This window comes from Marmota flaviventris, chromosome 4 (assembly GCF_047511675.1).
Source record: "Marmota flaviventris isolate mMarFla1 chromosome 4, mMarFla1.hap1, whole genome shotgun sequence".
Classification (NCBI taxonomy): domain Eukaryota; kingdom Metazoa; phylum Chordata; class Mammalia; order Rodentia; family Sciuridae; genus Marmota; species Marmota flaviventris.
This window is the reverse complement of record NC_092501.1, coordinates 25,040,543-25,063,835: the sequence shown is the minus strand read 5'-3', so window position 1 is coordinate 25,063,835 and position 23,293 is coordinate 25,040,543. Positions and strand designations below refer to the sequence as shown.

Here is a 23,293-nt window from a genome sequence, read left to right as displayed (position 1 = left end):
AGGAATTGGAAAATCTAGGATTCATGAAAGAGGTGACATATAAGCTAAGCCTTAAAAGCTAAGAGGACCAGCTGAGAAACAAGTCCAATTTTAGTACAGGTAGTGAAGCAGAGAAAAAAACAAAACAAAACAAAAAAACAGCCAGAAAGATGGGCTGAGGCAGATTATGCCACTGTTCTTACACTTCATTCAGGAATAAGACAGTATTACTTATAGTTTTTACACAAAGGGATTCAACTCATCAGAATTAAATTTTAAGAAGATTAAATTGGTATCAGTTTTGGAATAAACTGCAGAAAGAAAATGCAATAAATGGCCCAAAATTCTTCCCAACACTTTGCAATGCAACTTTATGGTTTCTCCCATTAGAACTTCAGTCTATTTCTTCATCCTTAAACATAGGTGTGAATAGCAGCAAATGGGATCTAAGCAAACTTGGAAGACACTGTGCACAATGGCTTGCCCTCTCCTGCTGCACATGGAACCCTGAGACTACTATGTGAATAACAATGAAATGGTCCACCAGGAGATAAAAGGATACATGAAGAAATGAGGAACACAGCCAACAGCCTGCCAGTTGCCAGACCTGTGAGTGAGGCTATTCTAGATCAGCTGCCAGCTGATCCACCAGCTGACCACAGACATAAGAAACAGCCCAGAGATATCAGCTGAACAATCCTAGAATTGCACAGCTGACTTTCATAATTTAGAGCTAAATAAAATAGTCACTATTTTTTTAAGTTGCTAATGAAACTTTATTTTATTTATTTATATGCAGTGCGGAGAACCTAGTGCCCCACACATGCTAGGCAGGCACTCTACTACTGGGCCACCACCCTAGCCCCCAAATTGTCATTATTTTAAGTCACCAAGTTTGGGAATAATTTATTATGCAACAAAAGCCATCTATAGAAAGTAACAGAAAATCAGTTAGGTGGTTAATGCAGTAGTCATGAGACTAGTAGAGCCTGTCCTAGCATGCTATCAGAGGAAAATAAAGGAATAAATGCATTTTGAGAGACTGCTGAGGAAATGAATAAGACCAGGCAACTGTATGGGTGTGGTAAATGAGAGACCTAAGAGTCAAAAATAATGACAATTATGCTTAGGTATCTCTTGAGAAGTGATTGGAACTGCTAATAAAACATGATGGCTCTAGGTTTAATCCCCAGTACTACAAAAAAAAAAAAAAAAAAATATCTGGATAAGAAGTGGACATAAAAGTAGTTCTATTTTGGCTATACTAAGCTTGAAGTAAAAAAGATTCATAGTAGGCAATCAGAAACAAAGATCAAGATTTTAAAACAAAGAGTCAAATCTGAAAGATAAATGGAATCATATATTCACCGGTAATAGATGAAATCATGAAAACTAATAAAGAAACTGAAATTGGAACCATGGAGGATATTTAAGGTATAAAGAAAAAGTCAGTGAAAGAAATTAAAGATGCACAAGAAGCTTGTGAGTGAAATGAAACACTTCAAGAAAAAGAAGGGAACAATATTAATAAAAAATATTTCAGAAAAGCTAAAACAGACAAAGACTAAAATATGAAGATGTAAAATTCTCAAACCAGATGTGGTGTGACACACCTGTAACGCCAGCGGCCCAGGAGGCTGAGGCAGGAGGATTGCAAGTTCAAAGCCAGCCTCAGCAAAAGCAAGGCACTCAATGACTAAATGAGACCCTGTCTCTGAATAAAATACAAAATAGGGCTGGGGATGTGGCTCAGTGGTCAAGTACCCCGAGTTCAATCCCTGGTACCCAAATAAATAAATAAATAAATGTATAATTCTCAGTGAATTTATGAAAATTAACATATCTAAATAAAAGAAATCAAAGTTAACACTGAGTGACTTGGGTAAATTTCTGCTTCAATTTGTTAACTGCAAATGGTATAAATTCCAGTTAGGCATATAAAATCTTATTATCATCCTGTCTTAGTTTCCTCTTAGTCATCCTTCTGAAATAAGAGGTCCTAATAAAAAATAACTTTGTAGAATACCTCATCTTCTAGTCTTCCAAATTTTATGTAATGAAAAATAAGAGGGAAGGGAATAACAATACATATTCCTCAGTGAAGTTTAGTAAGATGACATTGTTTTCTTAAATGTAATATACTGTTCCATCAGTAAAGAGCAATTCCTCTATAGAGACAGTTAACATTTATTAGGCAGTTACTACCCAAATTGACATATATGCAGTTAGAAATTATATTTTGTTTAAATGTCAAATCATGCTGGTATATATTTAAAATTAAAAAATCAACTCAGGGAGAGGTAATACACCATAAAAGTAGGACAGTGCACTCAGAGTAGGAAGAAAATAATTTAGTGCAGATTACTGCTAACTTTCTGTGACCCACAAAATAACAGCTTTTTGGGGGCTGGAGTTGGAGCTCTGTGGTAGAGCGCTTGTTTCGTACGTATGAGGCACTGCATTCAATTCCCAGAACACATATAAATAAGCAAATAAAATAAAGATCCATCAACAACTAAAAAATATTTTTTAAAAATAACTTAATTTTCTGAAAAATTAATTTCCAAATTATTAGCAAGACATGTGATGCCAGATGAAGCCCTGACTTCTTTTGGCCCTGTCCATCAATAACCATTTCTCCCATTTTATCCATCTTGTTTCTCCTTTCCAAGGACTTTCCCTTTTGACTCAAAGAACTGTAGTGTGTTGTTTGAATGATTCTGCATTTACTCATAAATTACATGTTTTTGAAACACCATTAAATATGTTTCCAGAGGAGCTACTTGGAAACTTTACTGAGGAAGAGAGGTAGGTGGTTGTGAATCTTGAATTAGTAAATGTGACTGTAAAGCTAAATTAATGAACTGCTTTTCTTCTCCATCTACCCCTCCATTAATACAAAAATTCATTTTCAGACATTTGAAAACTGGTTCATCCTCATTGATATTCTGAATAAAAGCGACAACATTTGTAAATAAAAGAGCTTAGGTTACTAGTACTACATGTAGTCATTTTATGTTTAAATCCTGCTTCTTGATATTTGTGAATGTTGAAAAACCCCAATGAAAGGAACAGTGGGTATAACCTTTCTGGCCTGCCCAGATAGGTCAAGGTGGATGTTTACTTCACACTGTTCTCTGTACGTATTATATGGGACATCTCTGAGCATATGTAATGTCAATAATACCTGAAGAGTATTATATCAGATGGTCAAATTCTAAGTGGGACACTACTATGACCTCAGATTTTAAAAGTTTGGTACAATGTCTTCTGGCAAGTACCTTTTGTGATAAGAGGCACTCAGTTACCTCCTACCTCTTACCACAAAAGGTATTTGCCAAAAGACATTGTCTTTCTATTTACAACTCTGCTGTCAAGAATGAATAACAGCCAGGTGAAGTGGCACACACCTGTGAAGACAACAGGATCAAAAGCTAAAGGCCAGTCTGTGTAACTTAGGGAGATCCTGTCTCAAAATAAAATGGAAAAGGTCTGGGGATGTAGTTCAGTGACAGAGTACTTGCCTTGCATGTGCAATGCCCTGGGTTCAATCCTTAGTACTCCAAAATAAATAGATAAATAAAAATAGAAGTTGCTGTTCTGTCATACTGTGTCAGTATGTAAATACTGTGTCAGGCAGTAAATAGAGAAAACATAAAGTCATAATTATAGCAGTTGTCAAATTGTGATATTGTGATTTTTTAAAAGAAAAAACTGATATGTTTCACTAAAAAAATTGTATACACCAAATGTTTTTATCTGCTATTTTCCAGGTTGAAAACTCAAATTAGTGACATAATATCCTGATTATGAAAATAAAGTTTATCCTTGTTTTATATATCATTACTCTTTCCCTCTATTTTTTGAGTTGAGTAATAAATGTAGATGCAAATTATATTTTGTTTAAAGTAAGTGAATTTTAGTTATACAGCATCCAGTAAAGCTTTTTTCCTTCTTCTTTTTACAGTACTACTATGGATTAAAGCCAGGGCTTCATGCATGCCAGGCAAGTGCTCCACCATTGAGTTATATCCTCAACACCCTTGTATTTTTATTTTAAGACAGGGTCTGACCAAATTGGCCCAGGCTGCCCTCAAACTTATGATCCTCCTTAGCCTTCCAGAATCTGGGGTGTGCACCACTATACCTGGATCAACAAGAGTTAACCTTGAAACTTGTTTGAGCTCAAGGACCCTCTGTCTCAGCCTCCTATGTAGATGGAAATACAGGCACACGCCACTATGCCCCGCTTTTCTTGTATTCATTTTTTTAAATATTTATTTTTTAGCTGTAGTTGGACACAATACCTTTGTTTTATTTATTTTTATATGGGGCTAAGGATGAACCTAGGGTCTCGCATGTGCTAAGTGAACTCCATCCTCCTTGTATTCATTTTTATCCCTATGTTTAAAAAAATTTTTTTAACCGTATGAACATCTGAAGCTATTTATTAGAACGTTAAAAAAACAATGTATTAGCTTTTAAAAATCTTTATTAAATTGCTATAGTTTAACCACTGAGCCACATCCCCAGCCCATTCCCCCGCTTTTTGTATTTTTTATTTTGAGACAGGCTCTGGCTAAATTGCTTAGAGCCTAGCTAAGTTGCTGAGGCTGGCTTTGAACTTGTGATCCTCCATGCTAGGGATTGAATCTGAGGTGTCACACATGGTAGGCAAAAGTGCTTTATCATTGAGCTACATCCCCAGTCCAGGAATAATTCTTTAAAATAAATAGGAAAGTACATCTCATCTGGAAAGACAATGTCATTTTCATATTGTTTGACTATAGAAAAAACAAACAAACAAACTCTAGAAAGAGACTGAACATTCTTTGTACTTACCCTCTTATGAAGTTAAATCCATGTGCACAGACCAAGAGGTTTCCATAGGCATCGACTTTCAAAAGATTTCCATATAATGTGTCAAAGACAAGTCCTCTATGTGAAAATAATGGCATCATTGATAATGCAAAGTAATATGTGCAATAGTTTTATATAGTACTACTCAATCACTATAAGCCAACGTCCTCTAACTCAAGCTTTGTAGCGACTTAGGTGTATTCTAAAACAATATAACCTTAGAGGCTAAAGTATGTAAATAAAATCTTTAAAATAAATCCCAGAGCAATTACAAATATTTATTCCAGATAAGTAATCATAAATGTTTTCTATTATGAATAAGGGCTTAATCAAACAGTATAAACTATAATTTCTACCAATACAACTGATATCATTCTAAAATAGTCTTTCCATTTCCTGGGATAAGTGAGCTGTCCTATATTTCTCTCTTTTAAAAAAATTATTTTTTAATTGTAATTGGACACAATAGCTTTATTTTGTTTATTTATTTTTATGTGGTGCTGAAGATCTCCCACATGCTAGGCGAGTGCTCTGCCACTGAGCCACAACTCCAGCCCCGATTTTTCTCTTTTTGACACTGTGAGATATATATCATGGTATTTCAAATAAATATCATATTTTTTTTGAGGGGTCCATACTGGGAATTTAACCACTGAATACATCCCAAGCCCTTTTCAGTTTTTATTTTGAGACAGCGTCTCACTTAGTTGCTGAGCTGGCTTTGAACCTGTGATCCTCCTGCCTCAGTCTCTGGAGCCACTGAAATTACAGGTGTGTACTACCACACCTGGCAATATCATCTTCTGTGATTTTAATTTTTGGGGGAGGGGGCAGTACTGGGAGTACTGGGGATTGATCCTGGAGCCTTAAACATACTAGCCAAGCACTCTACCACTAAGCTACATCCCCAGCCCTTTTTTTCTATATTTTATTTGGAAATGTGGTTTTGCTAAATTGCTCAGGCAGGCCTCAAACTTGCAATTCTGCTGCCTTAGCCTCCCAAATCACTGAGATTATGGACATGCCTTACAACACCCAGTTTAACCCTAAATCTTCCCTATCAAATCCAGAAATGCAAACGGTCTAAGGTGGCTCTAAGTATCTAGTAATTGTATTAGTAAAACACATAACTGCTCTCTAAAAGCCAAAGGTAGGACAGATAGGACCATCTGTGATGCTGCCCATCAGGATATTGGTTTTGGTACTAGAGATTGAACCTGGGCGCTTTACCACGGAGTTACATTCACAGTGTTTTTTATTTTTTGAGACCACCTCTCACTAAGTTACTGAAGCAGGCCTTGTTCTTCTAAGCCTCCTGCTTCTGCTTCCCACATCACTGGAATTACAGACATGCACCACTGCACCAAGCACCATCAGGTGCTTTCTCATATCCCTAAGTAGGTCATCTTCAACAGCAATAAACCGAGTTCAATTCAAGAACACAGAAGATATAGTATATATGAAAGGTTTGTGGTAATTCTAGAATTAATACCAACCCAAAACAACAAGGTATTATGTGATATATTCTTTTAGTCAGGGATAAATTTGGAATTACTAATTTGAGGGATAGAGGAAGTGGTCTTAAGATAAAAATATCTTGAAAAATTACCTGGTAGGGAATGTAGAATCATAAGCAAAGCTGAGCAGCTCCTGGGGGTAGCCAATAGAAACTAATCTCTCCACAGTAAGCTCAAAGCCAAGGGATTCATACTCCGGGGACTTGTATACTGCACAAAGAGGAGGTTCTTATTAGTCAGCATAAAGAACAGCCCATTAAAAGAAGGCAAACAAGTGTGTTTCTACTCTTTCCTAATTTTTCCTTCCTCCTCAGTCTGCCATTTCTTTTTTCCCCCCTCAAATTCTATGTTTTGCACAGCCCCCATTAATTAAGAGAATTCAATTATTAATCTGTAGAAATCATTCATATTATATCAGGAGCAGCAGTTAAAAGAAATATCAAACATTTCAAAATAGTCCCTTCATTCTCAGGAAACCTAAACATTTTTTTTCTTTTATCTACTCTTTCACTCTCACAATCTGAAGGCAAAAAGAATATAGCTGTGATATTAACTGTAAGAAAATAAGTAAACAGAAAAGTAGATAAGAGAAGTCTGGGTTTGTCAAAGGCTTCAGTGATGTTCACAACTGACGTAGGAATCTTCAAAATGAGCTTTTTTTAAAGTTTATTTATTAAATTCCTATTTGGTTTAATATTTGCTTTATACTCCTTTAATCAATATATCTGTTCTACTTGTCAGATTAACTTGTTTTTTATCAGCTCTAACAATCTTATAGGCTTCAAAATTGCATTTTATAAAGAATTACTACAAACCAACCATAAAAAGACATGCCTGAGACAACAGGAAAATCCATATGAACTGGGAATTAGGTATTAAAGAATCATGACTTCTTTTATTAGACATGATTATGGCAGGGTGGATACATGCAAGTATGTGTAAAAAAAAAAAAAGTATATATAATTTCTCTTTATCTGCTAAAGGAGCGTTTGTTATAGGTCAAAAAGCATGGATTTCAGATTATAGAGATTTCTCTCTACTACTGTATATGTCTGAAATTTTCCACAATGAACAAACTTTTTAAAATTATCACTGTAGTTCACCATAAAGAAAATGTTGCTCCTTTAAATAGGCTTCTCCCAAATGAAATATTTAGGTTACTAATATTCCATCAGTCTCTAGGAATAGGTAAGCCGCACTGAAAATAAAAATAAAATAAAGACCTGCTTAATTTGTTTAATGCCAAATGTGGCAATTAAACAATTATCCACCCTATCCACCCTATTTTTGCAGTCTCACAATAATGCAGCAATTATTATAGTTCTTCCATCTATTTAGCCTATAGCTCAAACTGATTTTTTTTATTTGATACTTTTAGATATACATGATAGTAGGGTGTATTTTGACATATTATACATACATGGAGAGCAACACATTCCAATTAGGATCCCATTCTTGTGGTTGTACATGATGTGGATCAAACTGATTTTTCATTGCAATTAGTTTGCCTGTTCAAGTTAGTGTTAATATTTTAGTGAGTACAGTTCAACTTTCCCTTTCTAAAAGTAATCTTTAGAATATTTTGGGAACTATATAAGAAGCTGGTAATGCTACTTGTCTCCAAAAAAGGGAAGTGAATGGCAATGTTACAAGGTAAGGAAGGAGAGCTCCGTGTATGCTCTGTACTTTAAAACTTGTAACATATTGATGTAGTTATCTGTTTTTTAAACTGAAATCTTAAAAAAGCAAGCTGGTCTTTTAAAATCCTTTAATAAACATTGTCAGATTAAAAGAAAAATTCTAAGGTGCTTCTAGAGATCCTTGCATTTCATCTCATCAGAACAACACCAAAAGAAGTCATATTTTTTCCTTTTGTTGTTTTGGGGGTAATAGTAATCCAATGCCAATAACTCTAGATAACATTTTCAAAGCTGGTTGTATTTATTTCCCCCTCAACTCCTGCTTTATACCCCATTCCACCCTCCCTCCCAACACAAACATACACATACATACACACACCTTAAAACCTCATGTGTGGAATTCCTGAATCTGTACGACACACACTGCAGTAAAGGAAGTGCTACATGTACAAAACTGTTAACAGAGTAAAAGCTGATGACCCAGTAAGGCCTGCTACCCAATGATGTAAATTTGAGTTAGGCTGAAAATATAAACTAACATTTCTCACCTGGCTTTCCCTGCCATGTCTCCCACCAATTGACAGTTGTCCCTACTTGAACAAAATTACCATAAAACAAAAATTGCTTCTTCCTAACCAAAGCCCCAGTTATTTCAAACAATACTTAATGACATAAAATTCCTGTACAGATAAATAATTTGGGTAACCTACCAACATTAATTGGTACAAAATGTTGGTACAAAATGTTTTCTATTAGTTTTTCAGGAGGATAATTTGTGGTATTAAGAATGGAGAATGAAAAATAAATCATAACCACCCTCATACAAGCTCACCTCTAAATCACCAATTTTCCCTAGTTAGACATTATGGAGTGATGGAGTAATCTGTGATTGTAAACTATGTGTATGAGACATTTTGGACTGAAGAGTTCAGATTAATTTACTGAGAATTTTTTAGTGAGAAAAAATACAGGGGAAAAAAATCTCAATGCCCCATTTTTCTAGTGTATTAGAAAATAAAACACTATATATTTATTTGCCACACTGCATTTATTCACAGGGCAGAATATCCAAGTGTTCAACTGAGGTGACTTTCTAGAAGTTCAACCTAGAAACAAGTGCTTTCAAAATTTCCTTTCCCTCAATGAGTTCAGGGTACTTCCCAGAAACAGGATATATTCTCCCTGTCTGCTAACCTGAAGTTACACTGCCAAGTACAAACAGCACTCAAATCAGAATTTAGATTTCTGAGTTTCATCCCAAACTCTGTGGTGGGGAATACAACCACTGCTATGAATTTATACATTTCATAACCATCAAACTTTAAGCTTGGATGCTGAAATATGCTACTTCAATTTCTTTCAACTGGTCCAAAATAAAGTGATCTAGTCTCAGGTGGGAATCAATCTCTTAAAGTCCAAGTTCCATTTTCATAACACCATCTTTTTCATTAAGCTGTAAGACCCACAAAAGTACAGATATTTTCTCATAAGCTTACTGGATAACCAATTCAGTAATACAAACTCTGGGTTATTAAATCATCTGACAGCTATACAAAATACAACCACTACTTCAGAAGCAGAACTGAAGCTTTTCAGGGCATGAATTTAGATGTTCTATTCTGTTTTCCCTTGGGAGTAAATATTTTTTTCTTCTGACCTGTTGATAAAAATTCCTGAAGCTTAAAGAGTACCACCATTCCTTAAAAAAGTAAAGATTAAAAAGCAGAACTCCTTTTCTGATCAACCAGACCCTTCAAAGCCAGTCTCCATTTGCAGGCAACTGTATCTATCACCTCAGACTGTGGAGCTCTATGCCTCTCTACAGTTTGTACAAAGGCTCTAATTTCAATTTCTTACAAAACGGTGGCAAGTAAATGATGCAGAGTTTTAAGTTCCACTCTTAAAGTTAACCTTCTGTGGTTCCAAAACCTACCCTGAAACTTCAGGGTAAGTATAACCTTGCACATTAACTGCTTATTTATTCTCTAAGATGGTCTTCGGGGCTACCCCCAACTTACTCAATATCCAAAGACAAAGAAAGAAATTGTTTTAAGGGCCAGAGTCCAAAAAAGAGGACTGCTTCAGCCACTAGGACAGCACAGAGTGTTCTCAGGTTACGTAACTAGACTATAAAGAGAACAACCAAAGCTTTGAAAGTTGAAGCTACTGAGAGCATTTAAAAGATACTCTTTACTCCATAATCTGCAAGGGGGAAAAAAACAAAAACAAAAAACAGCTCTTCAAAAATAAATGTGTGTGGGGATGAAAGTTGTAGGCTTTGTTCTGAGTAGATGCAGCTCACACAAAAAAGAATCTACAGGGAGATATTCCTTTAGAATGAGCAGAAACTTCCTTCGGGGAAATTTGGAATTCTCATGCATTTTTTACCTTTGCCACCAAGATATACTGTGTAGTAATTTATAGATTTCAGAAAAATAAAGGGCAAACCTCTACAGAGGTTCCAGCCTAGCAGAGTGCTGCTGCCAAAATGAGAACTCACATGAGGCAGATGCAGATGCAGTGTGTGTCACTCCAGTCTTGAAGGAGTTACACTGGCTCTCCTGTTAAAAAAACAAAACAAAGCAACAAAACAAAACAAAAACAAAAACAAAAGCTGGTTTTAAAACTGTTGTGATGGGCTGGAACAGAGAGACACCATTTGGAAATTGGTATTTATAGGAGTTACCACTGCCCTCCAATTTAGAAGCCTCTGATCATCACTAAAATTAACCTAATTTGCCAATAAGAGTTTTGAAGATAAGCCTAAGCATTGTGTATTATTTCTTTTTCTGGCACCCTGAGTCTGGAAATACAAGCCAATTCTGATCCTGACATATTAAGCCAAAAGAAAACAGAAAAATAAAGCCATTTGTCTTAGTTTATTTTCTCTAGCACATTTCAGGTTAGTAGAATAGAAAACAAATGCAGCTGGTAAATGGTGTTTAAAATTGAACAATGTCTAGAGAGAGATTAAATTAAGGATACAAAAACAAACCAAAGCAGTACTATCTTGCTTTCAAGTACCCATTTAAGTTGAGTCTACCTATACCAACTTCTCTACCTTCTAACACCTAAATCCATCATCTTCATATGGACTAGAACCAACTGCATGCTGCAGATGTCTAGACGTGGAATGGAAGAAGGGGGAAAGTTTTTTTTATTCTGTCAGTGGATATTTGTCCTCAGTAAATGTTATTACAATAATCTTTATAAGGGTCCAGGAAATTACCTAGTCTAGTAAAAATACTGAGCTGAAGATACGTACATAATCCTTTAAATATATTGATACTGTAGGGGCTAGAGTTGTAGCTCAGTGGTAGAGTGCTTGCCTAGCATGTGTGAGGCATTCATTGGGTTCAATTCTCAGCATCACATATAAATAAATAAAAAGGTCTACTAACAATTAAAAAAAATTTTTATATATATATTGAAACTTTAAAGATACCTTTACAGGGAGTCATTTTCCCCAGAGACATTTACATTTTGAAAACATGTGGTTGGACTCCTCAAACTCCTGGGAGGTTTGTGTGGGGGTACTCAATAGAAAAGTAGAAATGGTCAAATGTAATGCCTAAAAGTTCTGAAAACACTACAACTGGAAGAAACCACGATTAATAGTCCCTTTATAAAATAAATCCCAATCCAACTACCCACAGTCATATGCTTTCATGCTTTAAGTCTAAAAATTATCAGCACTTTCTAGTAATTAGGATATACAATGTTGGTTCTCTGCTATTATAACTAGAAAAGGTAATAAAACACATTTTTTTCCACTGAGAAAATGTTAAATAAAATCTTTCCAATTATCATATAAACAGGCACCAGAGAACTTTTTCCATTTTTCAAAACCATGTGAAAATCCTTAAAACAAAAACAGAGAAAGGCAAAAGATCACAAATGATCTAAAAAAAGATTTATTAAAGTTTAAGATTATCTCAATTTTATTTACTTAAAATAAGAAACCTATATACCATATAACACTTTCAGTAATGTAAAATAAGTTCCCAAGGGCTGGGGCTGTAGTTCAGTGGCAGAGCACTTGCCTAGCATGTGTGAGGCACTGGGTTTGATCCTCAGTACCACATTAAAAAATAAAGGCATGCGGCCGGCCCATCTACAACTATAAAAAAGATTAAAAAAAAAAAAAAAAAAGTTCCCAAATGATTAGATACGTAAATAAGTAAGCGGAGTTTGAGAGACTGCCAATATTTCAGTTCTTACAAAGACAAAATTAAATGGTAGCTAAAAAATTTGTTTAAAAATAATAAGAATATTATTAGAATGTTTATTTTAATAAAAGGAAAAAATTACCTAGCTCGAAAATTTCTCCTCTAAGAATCTGTACTTATTAGGCCTTGCATTTTCAATAGTTTTCAATTTAAGACTGAAAAAGTAAAAATTTTTGAGATAATTGCTTTTTAAAAAATCCTGTTTAAACAAGGTTGCTTGTAATAAAAGAATAAATATAGCTAATACTTTTTTTTTTTTTTTCAAAAATAAAACCAATTATGGCACTCAAATGCCAATTCTAAAGTTAGAGGAATTTAACAAACATTTGTATACATAACAAACATCTGTGTACCAGGTACTAGCTACTTATAACAAGAAACAAAATAGCTCATGGTCCTTAGCCTGAAGAAACATACAGCTCATGTTGTATTACAGGGATATACAATTACATATTTATAAGTTTTAGAAGATCTGTAACATAACTAAGAAGATATAGAGAGAAGGAAAAGGGGCCAATTAACTCAGTCTAGGAAATCAGTCCTTAAAACCTGTAAGATTTATTCAGGCTAATACTGATAACTCGTTTTAATGACCAGTATCTCAAGGTACTATAAAATTTACCTAATAAACTTTCTGAGATTCAGATTCATCTAACATGTTCCAAACTGCATCAGAGTCAACCAAATGAACTGATGTGTGAAATGGGCCAAGTAAGGATGCACATTTTACCTGAAGATAGAAGTAGCTACTCAACTGTAGCTGAGGGAACAGGGAACTGTGAGAATGACAGCCAAATATTGCCAACTGTATGAAAAGAGCCAAGCTAGTTTTCTTTTTTTTAACCTATAATCTCCAATTTTAAAATAATGACCCAATTAAGTAAACAAACATATATTCTTTTATATCCTATGGTCTGAGTTGGGTCCATCGGCCAACCTAACATATATTTTAGGTCAGATACTTCCACATAAGTTATCTAAATTTTTTTAAAGATGTTCATGGACCTTTATTTTATTCATTTATTTATATGCAGTGCTGAGAATCAAACCCAGTGCCTCACACATGCTAGGTAAGTGCTCTACCACTGAGCCACAACCCCATCTAGCTCTTGACTGAAATGTTTTGACTATCTTCTTCAAAATCTTAAAGAATGAAACAGAACTTAGATACTTAATGAACTGGAAATGTAAGTGGAAATAAATTCACAAAGTGTCCTAGGTAATGTTGTTCTATTCATCCCAAGGAAGGATTGAGGGGCAGGGGGGGATTAAAAAAAAATAAACTTAGGAAAAATAAAAACCTTGATACAGTCATTTGATGTGGCCCCCTACAATGTCAAAAATATTGTAAAATAGGGACCTGGTTCTTTCACATGACCGTCAAAACCGGAAAAAAATGTTCTGAGTGATGGAATCACAAGGTCCTTATGATTTTAGAAGTTTTCCCAGACCTAGCAGGTTTTATCCATAAGGTTTAACCTAAATTTTTGCAACAGAGCTTGATTCCATTGTCATATGTCCTTTCCTCAGTTGGACACATAAAGCAAATATTCAGAGAACGTGAAAGCAGAAAAGATATAATGAATTGAAGGTAGTTATTATGTTAGAACAATTTTGAAAACAAGTTTAGCAATACTGAAAATAGACCATGACACTAAGAAGAAAAAAGGTTTCTCTTATTAAATGCAACTAACATAAGACAATTAGTCGCGCGCACACACACACACACACACACAAATCTGGCTTACATCTGAATGCTTTGTGATTGGTGATAGAAAGTAAAAATCACAAACACTAGTAATAAACACTAGTAACTGATTATTTCTATCACTTACCATGTAATAGAGAAGATGGAATTGGGTTTTATTAAGCAATCTTTTTAATTTCCTAATGATCTAGAAACAAACCACATATTATGGCAATTCAAGAGAGATTAATTTAATACTAATGAAAACCTTAACTGGGATATAGACTTGACATAAAGGAAATCAAAGCTTGAATAATAAGTACAGGCTTAAATTCATGATAGGAGTGCCTAAAAGTAATCTTAATGTAATATAAGTGTATAATCTTAAAATAATAGTCAAGGGTGTTTATTTCAAATCATACAAAGAATTTTCATCCCTTACATGCAAACTTCTTGCATATGGACAATTTGTTTGGAGGCCTATGGGAAAATATGCAAATTCTATATTTTCCAAGTCGTGGGAAAGATAACTTGAATACTTTTTTAAAAAATCTTTATTTATTTATTTTTATGTGGTGTTGAGGATCAAACCCAGGGCCTCGCACATACTAGGTGAGCGCTCTACCGCTGAGCCACAACCCCAGCCCCTGAATACTTTTTTTTTTTAAAGATAAAAAAAGTTCTATGACTTAGGACAAGAATTTCTCTGGTCATTTTGTTGGAAAAGTTTTATCTTCCTTGGTTTGTACCAAACTTTTCAACAAATGAACTCCTTTAAAAATTTTTGTCAAAGAACTTTAAATAGATATAATCAATTTACACACTATCCATAGTAGGTTCAATTTAGTTAATATTCCATATTAATTTAACATCTCACTATTTATTCTGTTTTTTTTTTTTTCCCACTAAATTGCTGAGGCTGGTCTACAAATTAAGATCCTCTTGCCTCAGCATTCTGAGTCTCTGGGATTACAGGGATGTGCCACCATGCCTGGCACCCTATTCTTTCTTTAAAATGAAATGTTGAAGCACAAACATAAAACTTTACATTGTAACTGGTTTCATTATTTATTAAGAAGTGCACTTCTTGTACATATGGTGGATTTATTTTTTATAAAGATGGAATGAAAAGACAACCCACAGAATGACAAACATTTCCAAATCATATATAAGGGATTAATATCCAGAATTTTTTGTTTGTTTATGGTACTAAGGATTGGAATTCCAGGGCCTTGAACATGTTAGGCAAGTACTCTACCACTGAACTACATTCCCAGCTCTTTTTACATTTTATTTTGAGACAGAGTTTCACTAAATTGCTCAATCTGGCTTTGAACTTGAATTTCCTCCCTCTGTCTCTCAAGTAGCCGGGATTACAGGTATGTACCACCACACCTGGCAATATCCAAAATGTTTAAAGAGGCTCTACAACTCAGCAATAACAATCAACCCGATTCAAAAATGACATTTCGCTTTTGCCTCGCTGCACTCTTGAAAGCAAGATGGGTTGCCAACAGCTCTATTGGAGCCACTGGTGAAAACTCCACCAGGGTTCTCTCTCTTGCAGCCTATGCTCAAACCAGCAGTCTGATCCAGGGGTCTGATCCAGAAATATGGCCTCAACATGAGCCAGCAGTGTTTCTGTCAGCACAGGAAGGATATAGGCTTCATTATGTTGGACTAAGTGAGCCCGTAGGGGGAGAAGGAAATACAAGCCTGTAATCTCAGCAGCTGGGGAGGCTAAGGCAGGAAGATCGCCAGTTCAAAGCCAGCCTCAGCAAAAGCAAGGCACTAAGCAACTCAGTGAGACTCTGTCCCTAAATAAAATACAAAAAGAGGCTAGAGATGTGGCTCAGTGGTTGAGTGCCCCTGAATTCAATAACCAGTACTCCTCCCACCAAAAAAAAAAAAGGACTAGGTGACCTTCCTTGAATGCACTGCCCAAGATAGCCACCCAATAAAAGAGAACATGCTAGCTCTTTGTACATAAAATTCCAAAAAACTTTAAAAAAAATTTTTTTTTTACATTTCTCCAAATGTACAAGATGTACAAATAAATGATCAACAAGCACATGAAAAGACTGACATAGGGAAACATCAAACTCACAACAGATACCATTTTATACCCATCATCAAAATGACCAAAAAAAAGGAATAGAAAATAACAAGTGTTGTCAAGGATGTGGAGAAATTAGAACCCTCATGCACTGTTGGTGAAAATGTAAAATGTTACAGCCACTGTGCAAAACAATTTGGTGGTTTCTCAAAAATTTAAAAAAAGAATTACTACATGATCCAGCAATTCCATTCCTGGGTATATACCTAGAAGAACTGAGAGCAGGAATTCAACAGATACTTATAAATCCATTTTCAGAGCATTTAGAAATAATCCAAATGTCCAAAATTAGAAGCATGGGTAAACAAAAAGTAGTATATACAACAAATAGAATAGTTATTCAGCCTTTTAAAAAAGGAATGAAATTCTGATTCAAGCTACAATATGGTCTAGCCTTAAAAACATACTGAGAAAAAAAAAACATACTGAGAAAAATAAGCTAGAAACAAAAATAAATACTTATGATTCTACTTTTATGAAACATCTACAATAGGCAAATTCACAGAGACTGAAAGCAGAGTAGAAACTGGGGAGAGAGGAAGGAATGGGAAATTAATGCTTAATGAATGGGTAAAGTGGTTCAGCCTGGGATGATATTCTGGAAATGGACACTAGTGAGCACTGCATAACATTGTGGATGTTATTAATGCCACTGAATTGTATAATTAAGAATGGTTTAGGGGCTGGGGTTGTGGCTCCGCGGTAGAGCACTTGCCTAGCACATGTGAGGCGCTGGGTTTGATCCTCAGCACCACCTAAAAGTAAATAAATAAAATAAAGGTATTGTGTCCAACTGCAACCAAAAAATATTTTAAAAAAGAGAATGGCTTAAAATAATAAATTTCATATTATGTGTATTTTACCACTAAAGAGAAAAAGAGGAAAGTGTTCTGACTTAAGATGTCTATAGTGACAAACCAATATTGCATAATACTTCCTACTTTAGATTGTTTTTCTCACTCCTCTAAATGCCTCTAATGCCAGTAGTTAGGTGAGGATATACAATTGCTGACAGAAACATGATAAGCTCTGTGGACTATAGTCCAAGTAAACACATCATGCAAAAATGTTCATTTAAATGTCAAGTGAATTGAGTCCATTCCAATAACAATAAAACAAGAGTGTGTGTTCTACCTACTTATCAAAGGGTAGCAATCAAAAGTCCTGAGATGCTTCTCCTAGCACCAGGATAACCCTGCTGGTTTGCCAACACCCAGAGTTAGTTTCTTTTAATTTCTTCCCTGGTACTCTTAATAGCTTTATTCTGATATCTCTCCTACACTCTGGAGGCAACAAAATGTACTTGGGTTTGAGATAATTGGATTTCATCCCCAATGGCTAATGATATGGCCTAGAGAGTTGGGGAAAGCAAAAATCCAAAAGGAGTAGTCAGGTCTAAAATATATTTTTCAATCCCATCTCCCTACACAATTTAATTTTAGAATCCTAACAACATCTCAAAAAAAGTATTTATATAGTAAACTAGAGATTCTATTTCCTGAAGATTATTTTTAAAAACCAAGCAAAAGAAAAACTTCATAAAACTATCCATATTCTAAAAATGAAGATTACATTCAATTTCAAGAAAAAGGCATTTTTATTCTAGGCAGGATTTTTGTTTTTGGAAAAAAATGAAGACTGATCCTTTTTATTTATGGGCTTTTATCATTCATATCTCATTTGAGACCATTTTTGTACCTCTATAAGCTGGAAGCAGCATGAAAAATGGAAACTGAACTGAGTTTAATTCCAGCTACACATTTTAACAAGTCAGCTGCTAGTTGCTGATGGGGTTCAGGACACACTATTCCCCAAATATAGCACCTTGACATTTTAGAAAACAGAAGAAGGTCACTCTTACCTTCTCCCCTGAAACATGTCATAAAACTTAGGAATAATTTTTCTGACCTTTCCTTAAGACCCTCATTTGATAGGTACACTTCCTGTACCTGGAGGAAAGAAATATCCTATCTCCAAGGCACAGAGAAGAATTGAACAGACCCAGTTTATAATCATTAGGACATATCCCCTTCATCCAATCATACTTTTTCATGACTGATTTTTCATCATATCCAGCATAAAAAATATACAGGTTTACTAGCATCTTGGGTCATCATTTCTCTATAAAGGCTCTCATTTCATATAAAACTTATATTAAACAAATTTTTATGCTTTTCTCTTGCTAACCTGTCTTTTGTTATATGGGTCTCACCCACAAACCTAAAAACAGAAAGGAAAGACTTCCTTTTTTCTACACTATAAGCAAGCCAAATTGCCTCTTGACTTGGTAGTCTTATTTGTAAAATGTTGCTAATAATACCTAGCTTAATGAGCTGTTATAAGGATTAAAAGGCACACTGTATAGGGCTGGGGCTGTCGCTCAGTGACAGCACTTGCATCGCATGTGAGGCACTGGGTTTGATCCTTAGCACCACATAAAAATAAACAAAATAAAGGCATTCTGTCCATCTACAACTACAGATGTAGTTCAGATACCTATGTCATAAATGTTCATTCTCAAACTCCTAGAAATTTCTCAAAAGAAAGTGAGGAACTGGACATTGCCATGGTACCCATTTGTTCTGAACTGATAACAGATAATAAAGAGCTTATTGCTGGATTTACTGAAATGGCTCATAACCTAAAAATGTTGGGGCTGGAAAAAAAACTGTAATTTACTTCCTTGTGAATTGTTGAGCCTAGATTCACAAAAATGTTCAACAAAAAAACAAATTAAAAAAAAATCTAGCAAATTTTTACCCCTCACATATCAGATAGAGCACTAATCTCTAGGGTATATAAAGAATTCAAAAAACTAAGCACCAAAAAAAACAAATAACCCAATCAATAAATGGGCCAGGGACCTGAACAGATACTTCTTCAGAAGAGGATACACAATTAATCAACAAATATATGAGAAAATGTTCATCATCTCTAGCAATTAGAGAAATGCAAATCAAAACTACTCTAAGATATCATCTTACACCAGTCAGAATGGCAGCTATTAAGAAGACAAACAACAATAAGTGTTGGCGAGGATAAGGGGGGGGGGGGAGGTACACTCATATGTTATTGGTGGGACGGCAAATTGGTACAGCCATTATGGAAAGCAGTATGGAAATTCCTTGGAAATCTTGGAATAAAACCACCATATGACCCAGCTATCCCTCTCTTCGGTCTATACTCAAAGGACTTAAAATCAGCATACTACAGGGACACAGCCACATCAATGTTTATAGCAGCACAATTCACAATAAAATGTGGAGCCAACCTAGATGCCCTTCAGTAGATGAATGGATAAAAAAAAATGTGGCATATATACAGAATGGAATTTTATTCAGCAATAAAAGAGAATAAAATCATGGCATTTGCAGGTAAATGGATGGCGTTGGAGAAGATAATGCTAAGTGAAGTTAGCCAGTCCCAAAAAAACAAATGCCAAATGTTTTCTCTGATATAAGGAGGCTGATTCATAGTGGGGTGGGGGGGGGAGCATGGGAGAAATAGAGGAACTCTAGATAGGGCAGAGTAGTGAGAGAGAAAAAGAGGGGACAGGGGATTAGCAAGGATGGTTGAATGTGATAGACATCATTATCCAAAGTACATGTATAAAGACATGAATTGGTGTCAACATACTTTATATACAACCAGAGATATGAAAAATTGTGCTGTATATGTGTTAATAAGAATTATAATGCAATCTGTTGTCATTTTAAAAAATAAGAAAAAAAATCTAGACTTAAAAAAAAAAAAAACCACAGGGAGGCTGAGCCAGGAGAATCACAAGTTGAAAGCCAGCCTAAGTAACAGTGAGGAGCTAAGCAACCCAGTGAGAGACCCTGTCTCTAAATAAAATACAAAAAAGGGCTGGGGAAGTGGCTCAGTGGTTGAGTGCCCCTGAGTTCAATCCCCGGTACCAAAAACAAAAAAAAAAATAAAAAACCAAACAAACGAACAACAACAACAAAAAAAACAACCAGGATGATTTCCCAAATGAACCAAGTTAGAAATGATACATGTTCATAGTTCTAAATGAAGAGTCACTATATTTGTGAAAGGCTTAAATAAATATTAACAAACCCTTGTCTCAAGTGTTACTCTAATTTCCCCTTATATTTAAGACTTCTGGAAATTTAATAATTTTACATATATAATTTTGATGTTAACTCCATGGAACTCACCAGGTTTAATCTTTCATGTAATTGCAAAAGTCAACTATATTTTTCCAATTAAAAGTGTTGTTTCAAAATCAAATAATTCCTTGACCAACAGAGTAGAGGAAGAAGATCAAGATGCAGGGAGAAGGGGAAAGTATAGGGAAGTACTAAGGAATAAAATTTAACAAATTGTGTTATGTTCATGTACAAATATACTGCAATGAATCTCGTGTGTGTATGTGTGTGTGTGTGTGTGTGAGAGAGAGATTATAATGTACTAATTAAAACAATAATGATAACAATAGAAGGGAGATCAACAGAGTACAGCAAGTGGATTAGGAGGAGGGAAAGAGAAAGAACAGGGAATAAGACTGATCAAATGATGTAATGTGCACGTATAAATATGGCACAATAAATCCCACTACTAATATTAAAATGAACCAATTAAAAAAAAAAAACCTAAAAAACAAAAACCTCCTTTTGTACCAATTAAAAGCGTATCAATGAGCTGGTTGTAGCGGTATATGCCTGTAATCCCAGCAGCTCAAGAGCTGAGGCAGGAGGATCACAAGTTCAAGGCCAGCCTCAGCAACTTAGTGGGGTCCCAAGCAACTCAGTGAGACCCTGTCTCAAAATAAAAAGATACTGGGGCTGGGGATGTGGCTCAAGTGGTAGCACACTCGCCTGGCATGCGTGCGGCCCAGGTTCGATCCCCAGCACCACATACAAACAAAGACATTGTGTCTGCTGAAAACTAAAAAATAAATATTAAAATTCAAAATAAAAAGATAAAAAGGGCTGGGGATGTAGCTCCATAGTTAAGTGCACATGGGTTCAATTCTCATACCAAAATAACAATAATAATAAAAATATTTGGCAATAAAGCTTCTGATATATACTATGTAATTAAGCCCAGGATGGTTGCATTTATATGAACATGTATAGACTTTTTTTCTTGTCTTATACAAGGTACTTGAGCATTCTCAAATGTTGGTACCCTAGGGGAGAAGGGTATCCTATAATCAATCCTCTGCAGATTCCAAGATACAAAAACAAAAAGAAAAACAAGTCTTCACAGGAAGCCAAAATATGCAAAGTACTATAAGGAAAGAATGTTGCTAAAGTAATTTGGGGTAAAAGAGAAATTGTAAATAGGGCAATAGGTACATTTTACATCAAACATAATCCACTAATATTGGAATTTTATATGTAATAGTCTAAGACAATCATGAGAAATCACATTGATTAACATTTTTTTACATTTTTTGTTTTTATAGAGACACAAATCTTAGAAACATTAAAAATGATAGTTGGCTTCAATTACAGGGATGGTTGATAATAAAGGAACTTTCTCTGAAAATATTAGACTAGCATTCAAATGAGACTGAGATAATAAAACTCACATCAGAATGGATTATGTTACTAAACACTGTGTGATACACTCTAAACAGGGAATAAATGATTACCAAACTGTGAGGGAAAAAAATGTTAATACACATCAGGCAATCAGTTTCTCTCTCAAAAACTACTCAACAAACAACCTGCTACCTCTGGCTTAATATCATTCTACAAAAGGTCAATATAATTTTTTTTTTAAATGTTAACCTTTTTTTTAAGAGAGAGAGAGAGAATTTTTTTAATATTTATTTTTTAGTATTCAGCGGACACAACATCTTTGTTTGTATGTGGTGCTGAGGATCGAACCCAGGCCGCACGCATGCCAGGCGAGCACGCTACCGCTTGAGCCACATCTCCAGCCCAATATAATTTATTTTTGGAAAATCTCGTTTAGAACGAACACACACACATACACACACACACACACACAGAATTTAACATTCCTAGAGTTCACACATGCATTCTTGCTTCAATTATCCTCTTCATTAGCAACAAATCAAAATTTAAGTAATTATTCAAAGAAAAAAAATTATTTGCCAACATTTCTATTAATCTTAACAATTGACATAGAGAACAGGATTCTTGAAACACCAGGACTATTTAAAACAAATTTTCTTATCCATCAATATGAACTACAAAATAAACTTGAAAAATCAACAAAAGCAAGCCATGATACCTCCTTATCCCCTCAAAACAGTCTTCTGTGGCCATTTTCTTAAAAAACAAAACAAAATTGTTTCCTCAAGAAACCAGCTTAATTCTCCAAAATTAAATCCTTTCCCTCACTCTTTCCATGAAAAAAAAATTACGTACGTTTCACATATTTGAAAACAAAAGGGGAAAAAAAACCTTGGTAAAACCCTACATAGCTATTTCCTCAGAATAAATTTAGGCAAACTTACAGTGTGGTAAGGTAGGGCATGAAACAGTAACCATCTCTTAGCTAACATACCATTGAAAAACACTGCCTTTAGAGATAAGACATTCTACGTAGATACTTCAAGCACCAATCTCAGGATACAATTCTATCAATTTCACTACACTCCAACACTGAAAACTACTAACCCATCTATGCTGTAAATGGTAACTTTGCATCACTCAGAATATTGTTTGCCAGAATAGCCAATTTGTAGATTATGCTAATTTTTAAAAGTCTTATAGCACATGCTATGTCTGATTCTCACCGTGACCTCCCTCCTACCAAACTTACATTGGAAACTAATCACCAATGTGACAAAATTAGGAGTTTATTAGGTTACAAGTTTAGAACCCTCACAAACAGGATTAGTGCCTTTTTTGGGGGGTACTGAGGATTGAACCCAGGGATACTCAACCACTGAGCCACATCTGCAGCCTCTCCCCACCCTTTTTTTTAGTAGTCACTTTTATTTTTTTGTAGTTATAGATGAATGCCTTTATCTCTACCTACCTCTTATCTACCTACCTACCTCTTATCTCTAACTACCCTGTTTTTAAATTTTTTTTGGGGGGGGGGAAGCGGTGGAGGGGGGGAGAAGGTGGGGGGGGGTACCGGGGATTGAACTCAGGGGCACTTGACCACTGAGCCACAACCCCAACCCTATTTCGTATTTTATTTAGAGACAGTGTCTCACTGAGTTGCTTAGCGCCTTGCTTCTGCTGAGGGTGGCTGTGAACTCTCAATCCTCCTGTCTCAGCCTCCTGAGCTGCTGAGATCACAGGTGAGCTCCC

General features: G+C 35.2%; 1 protein-coding gene and 1 pseudogene across 9 annotated transcripts in view; one reads left to right on the top strand and one right to left on the bottom strand.

Moving 5' to 3' along the window:
• Nucleotides 1-23,293, bottom strand: part of Nt5c2 (5'-nucleotidase, cytosolic II) — a 92,100-nt gene that overhangs the window by 16,778 nt on the left and 52,029 nt on the right. For all 9 annotated transcript variants that reach the window (XR_003581985.3, XR_003581984.2, XR_003581987.2 and 6 more), the window contains 2 exons: nt 6,449-6,566; nt 4,822-4,917 (listed from right to left, as the gene is read on the bottom strand). Coding sequence is in view for 2 of the 9 variants with exons in the window: in XM_027929883.2 (XP_027785684.1) it covers nt 4,822-4,917; nt 6,449-6,566 (214 nt within the window). In the remaining 7 variants the exon portion in view is untranslated. The remainder of the gene's footprint in view (nt 1-4,821; nt 4,918-6,448; nt 6,567-23,293) is intronic.
• On the top strand, nt 15,415-15,596 carry LOC114088362 (small ribosomal subunit protein uS14-like; annotated as a pseudogene).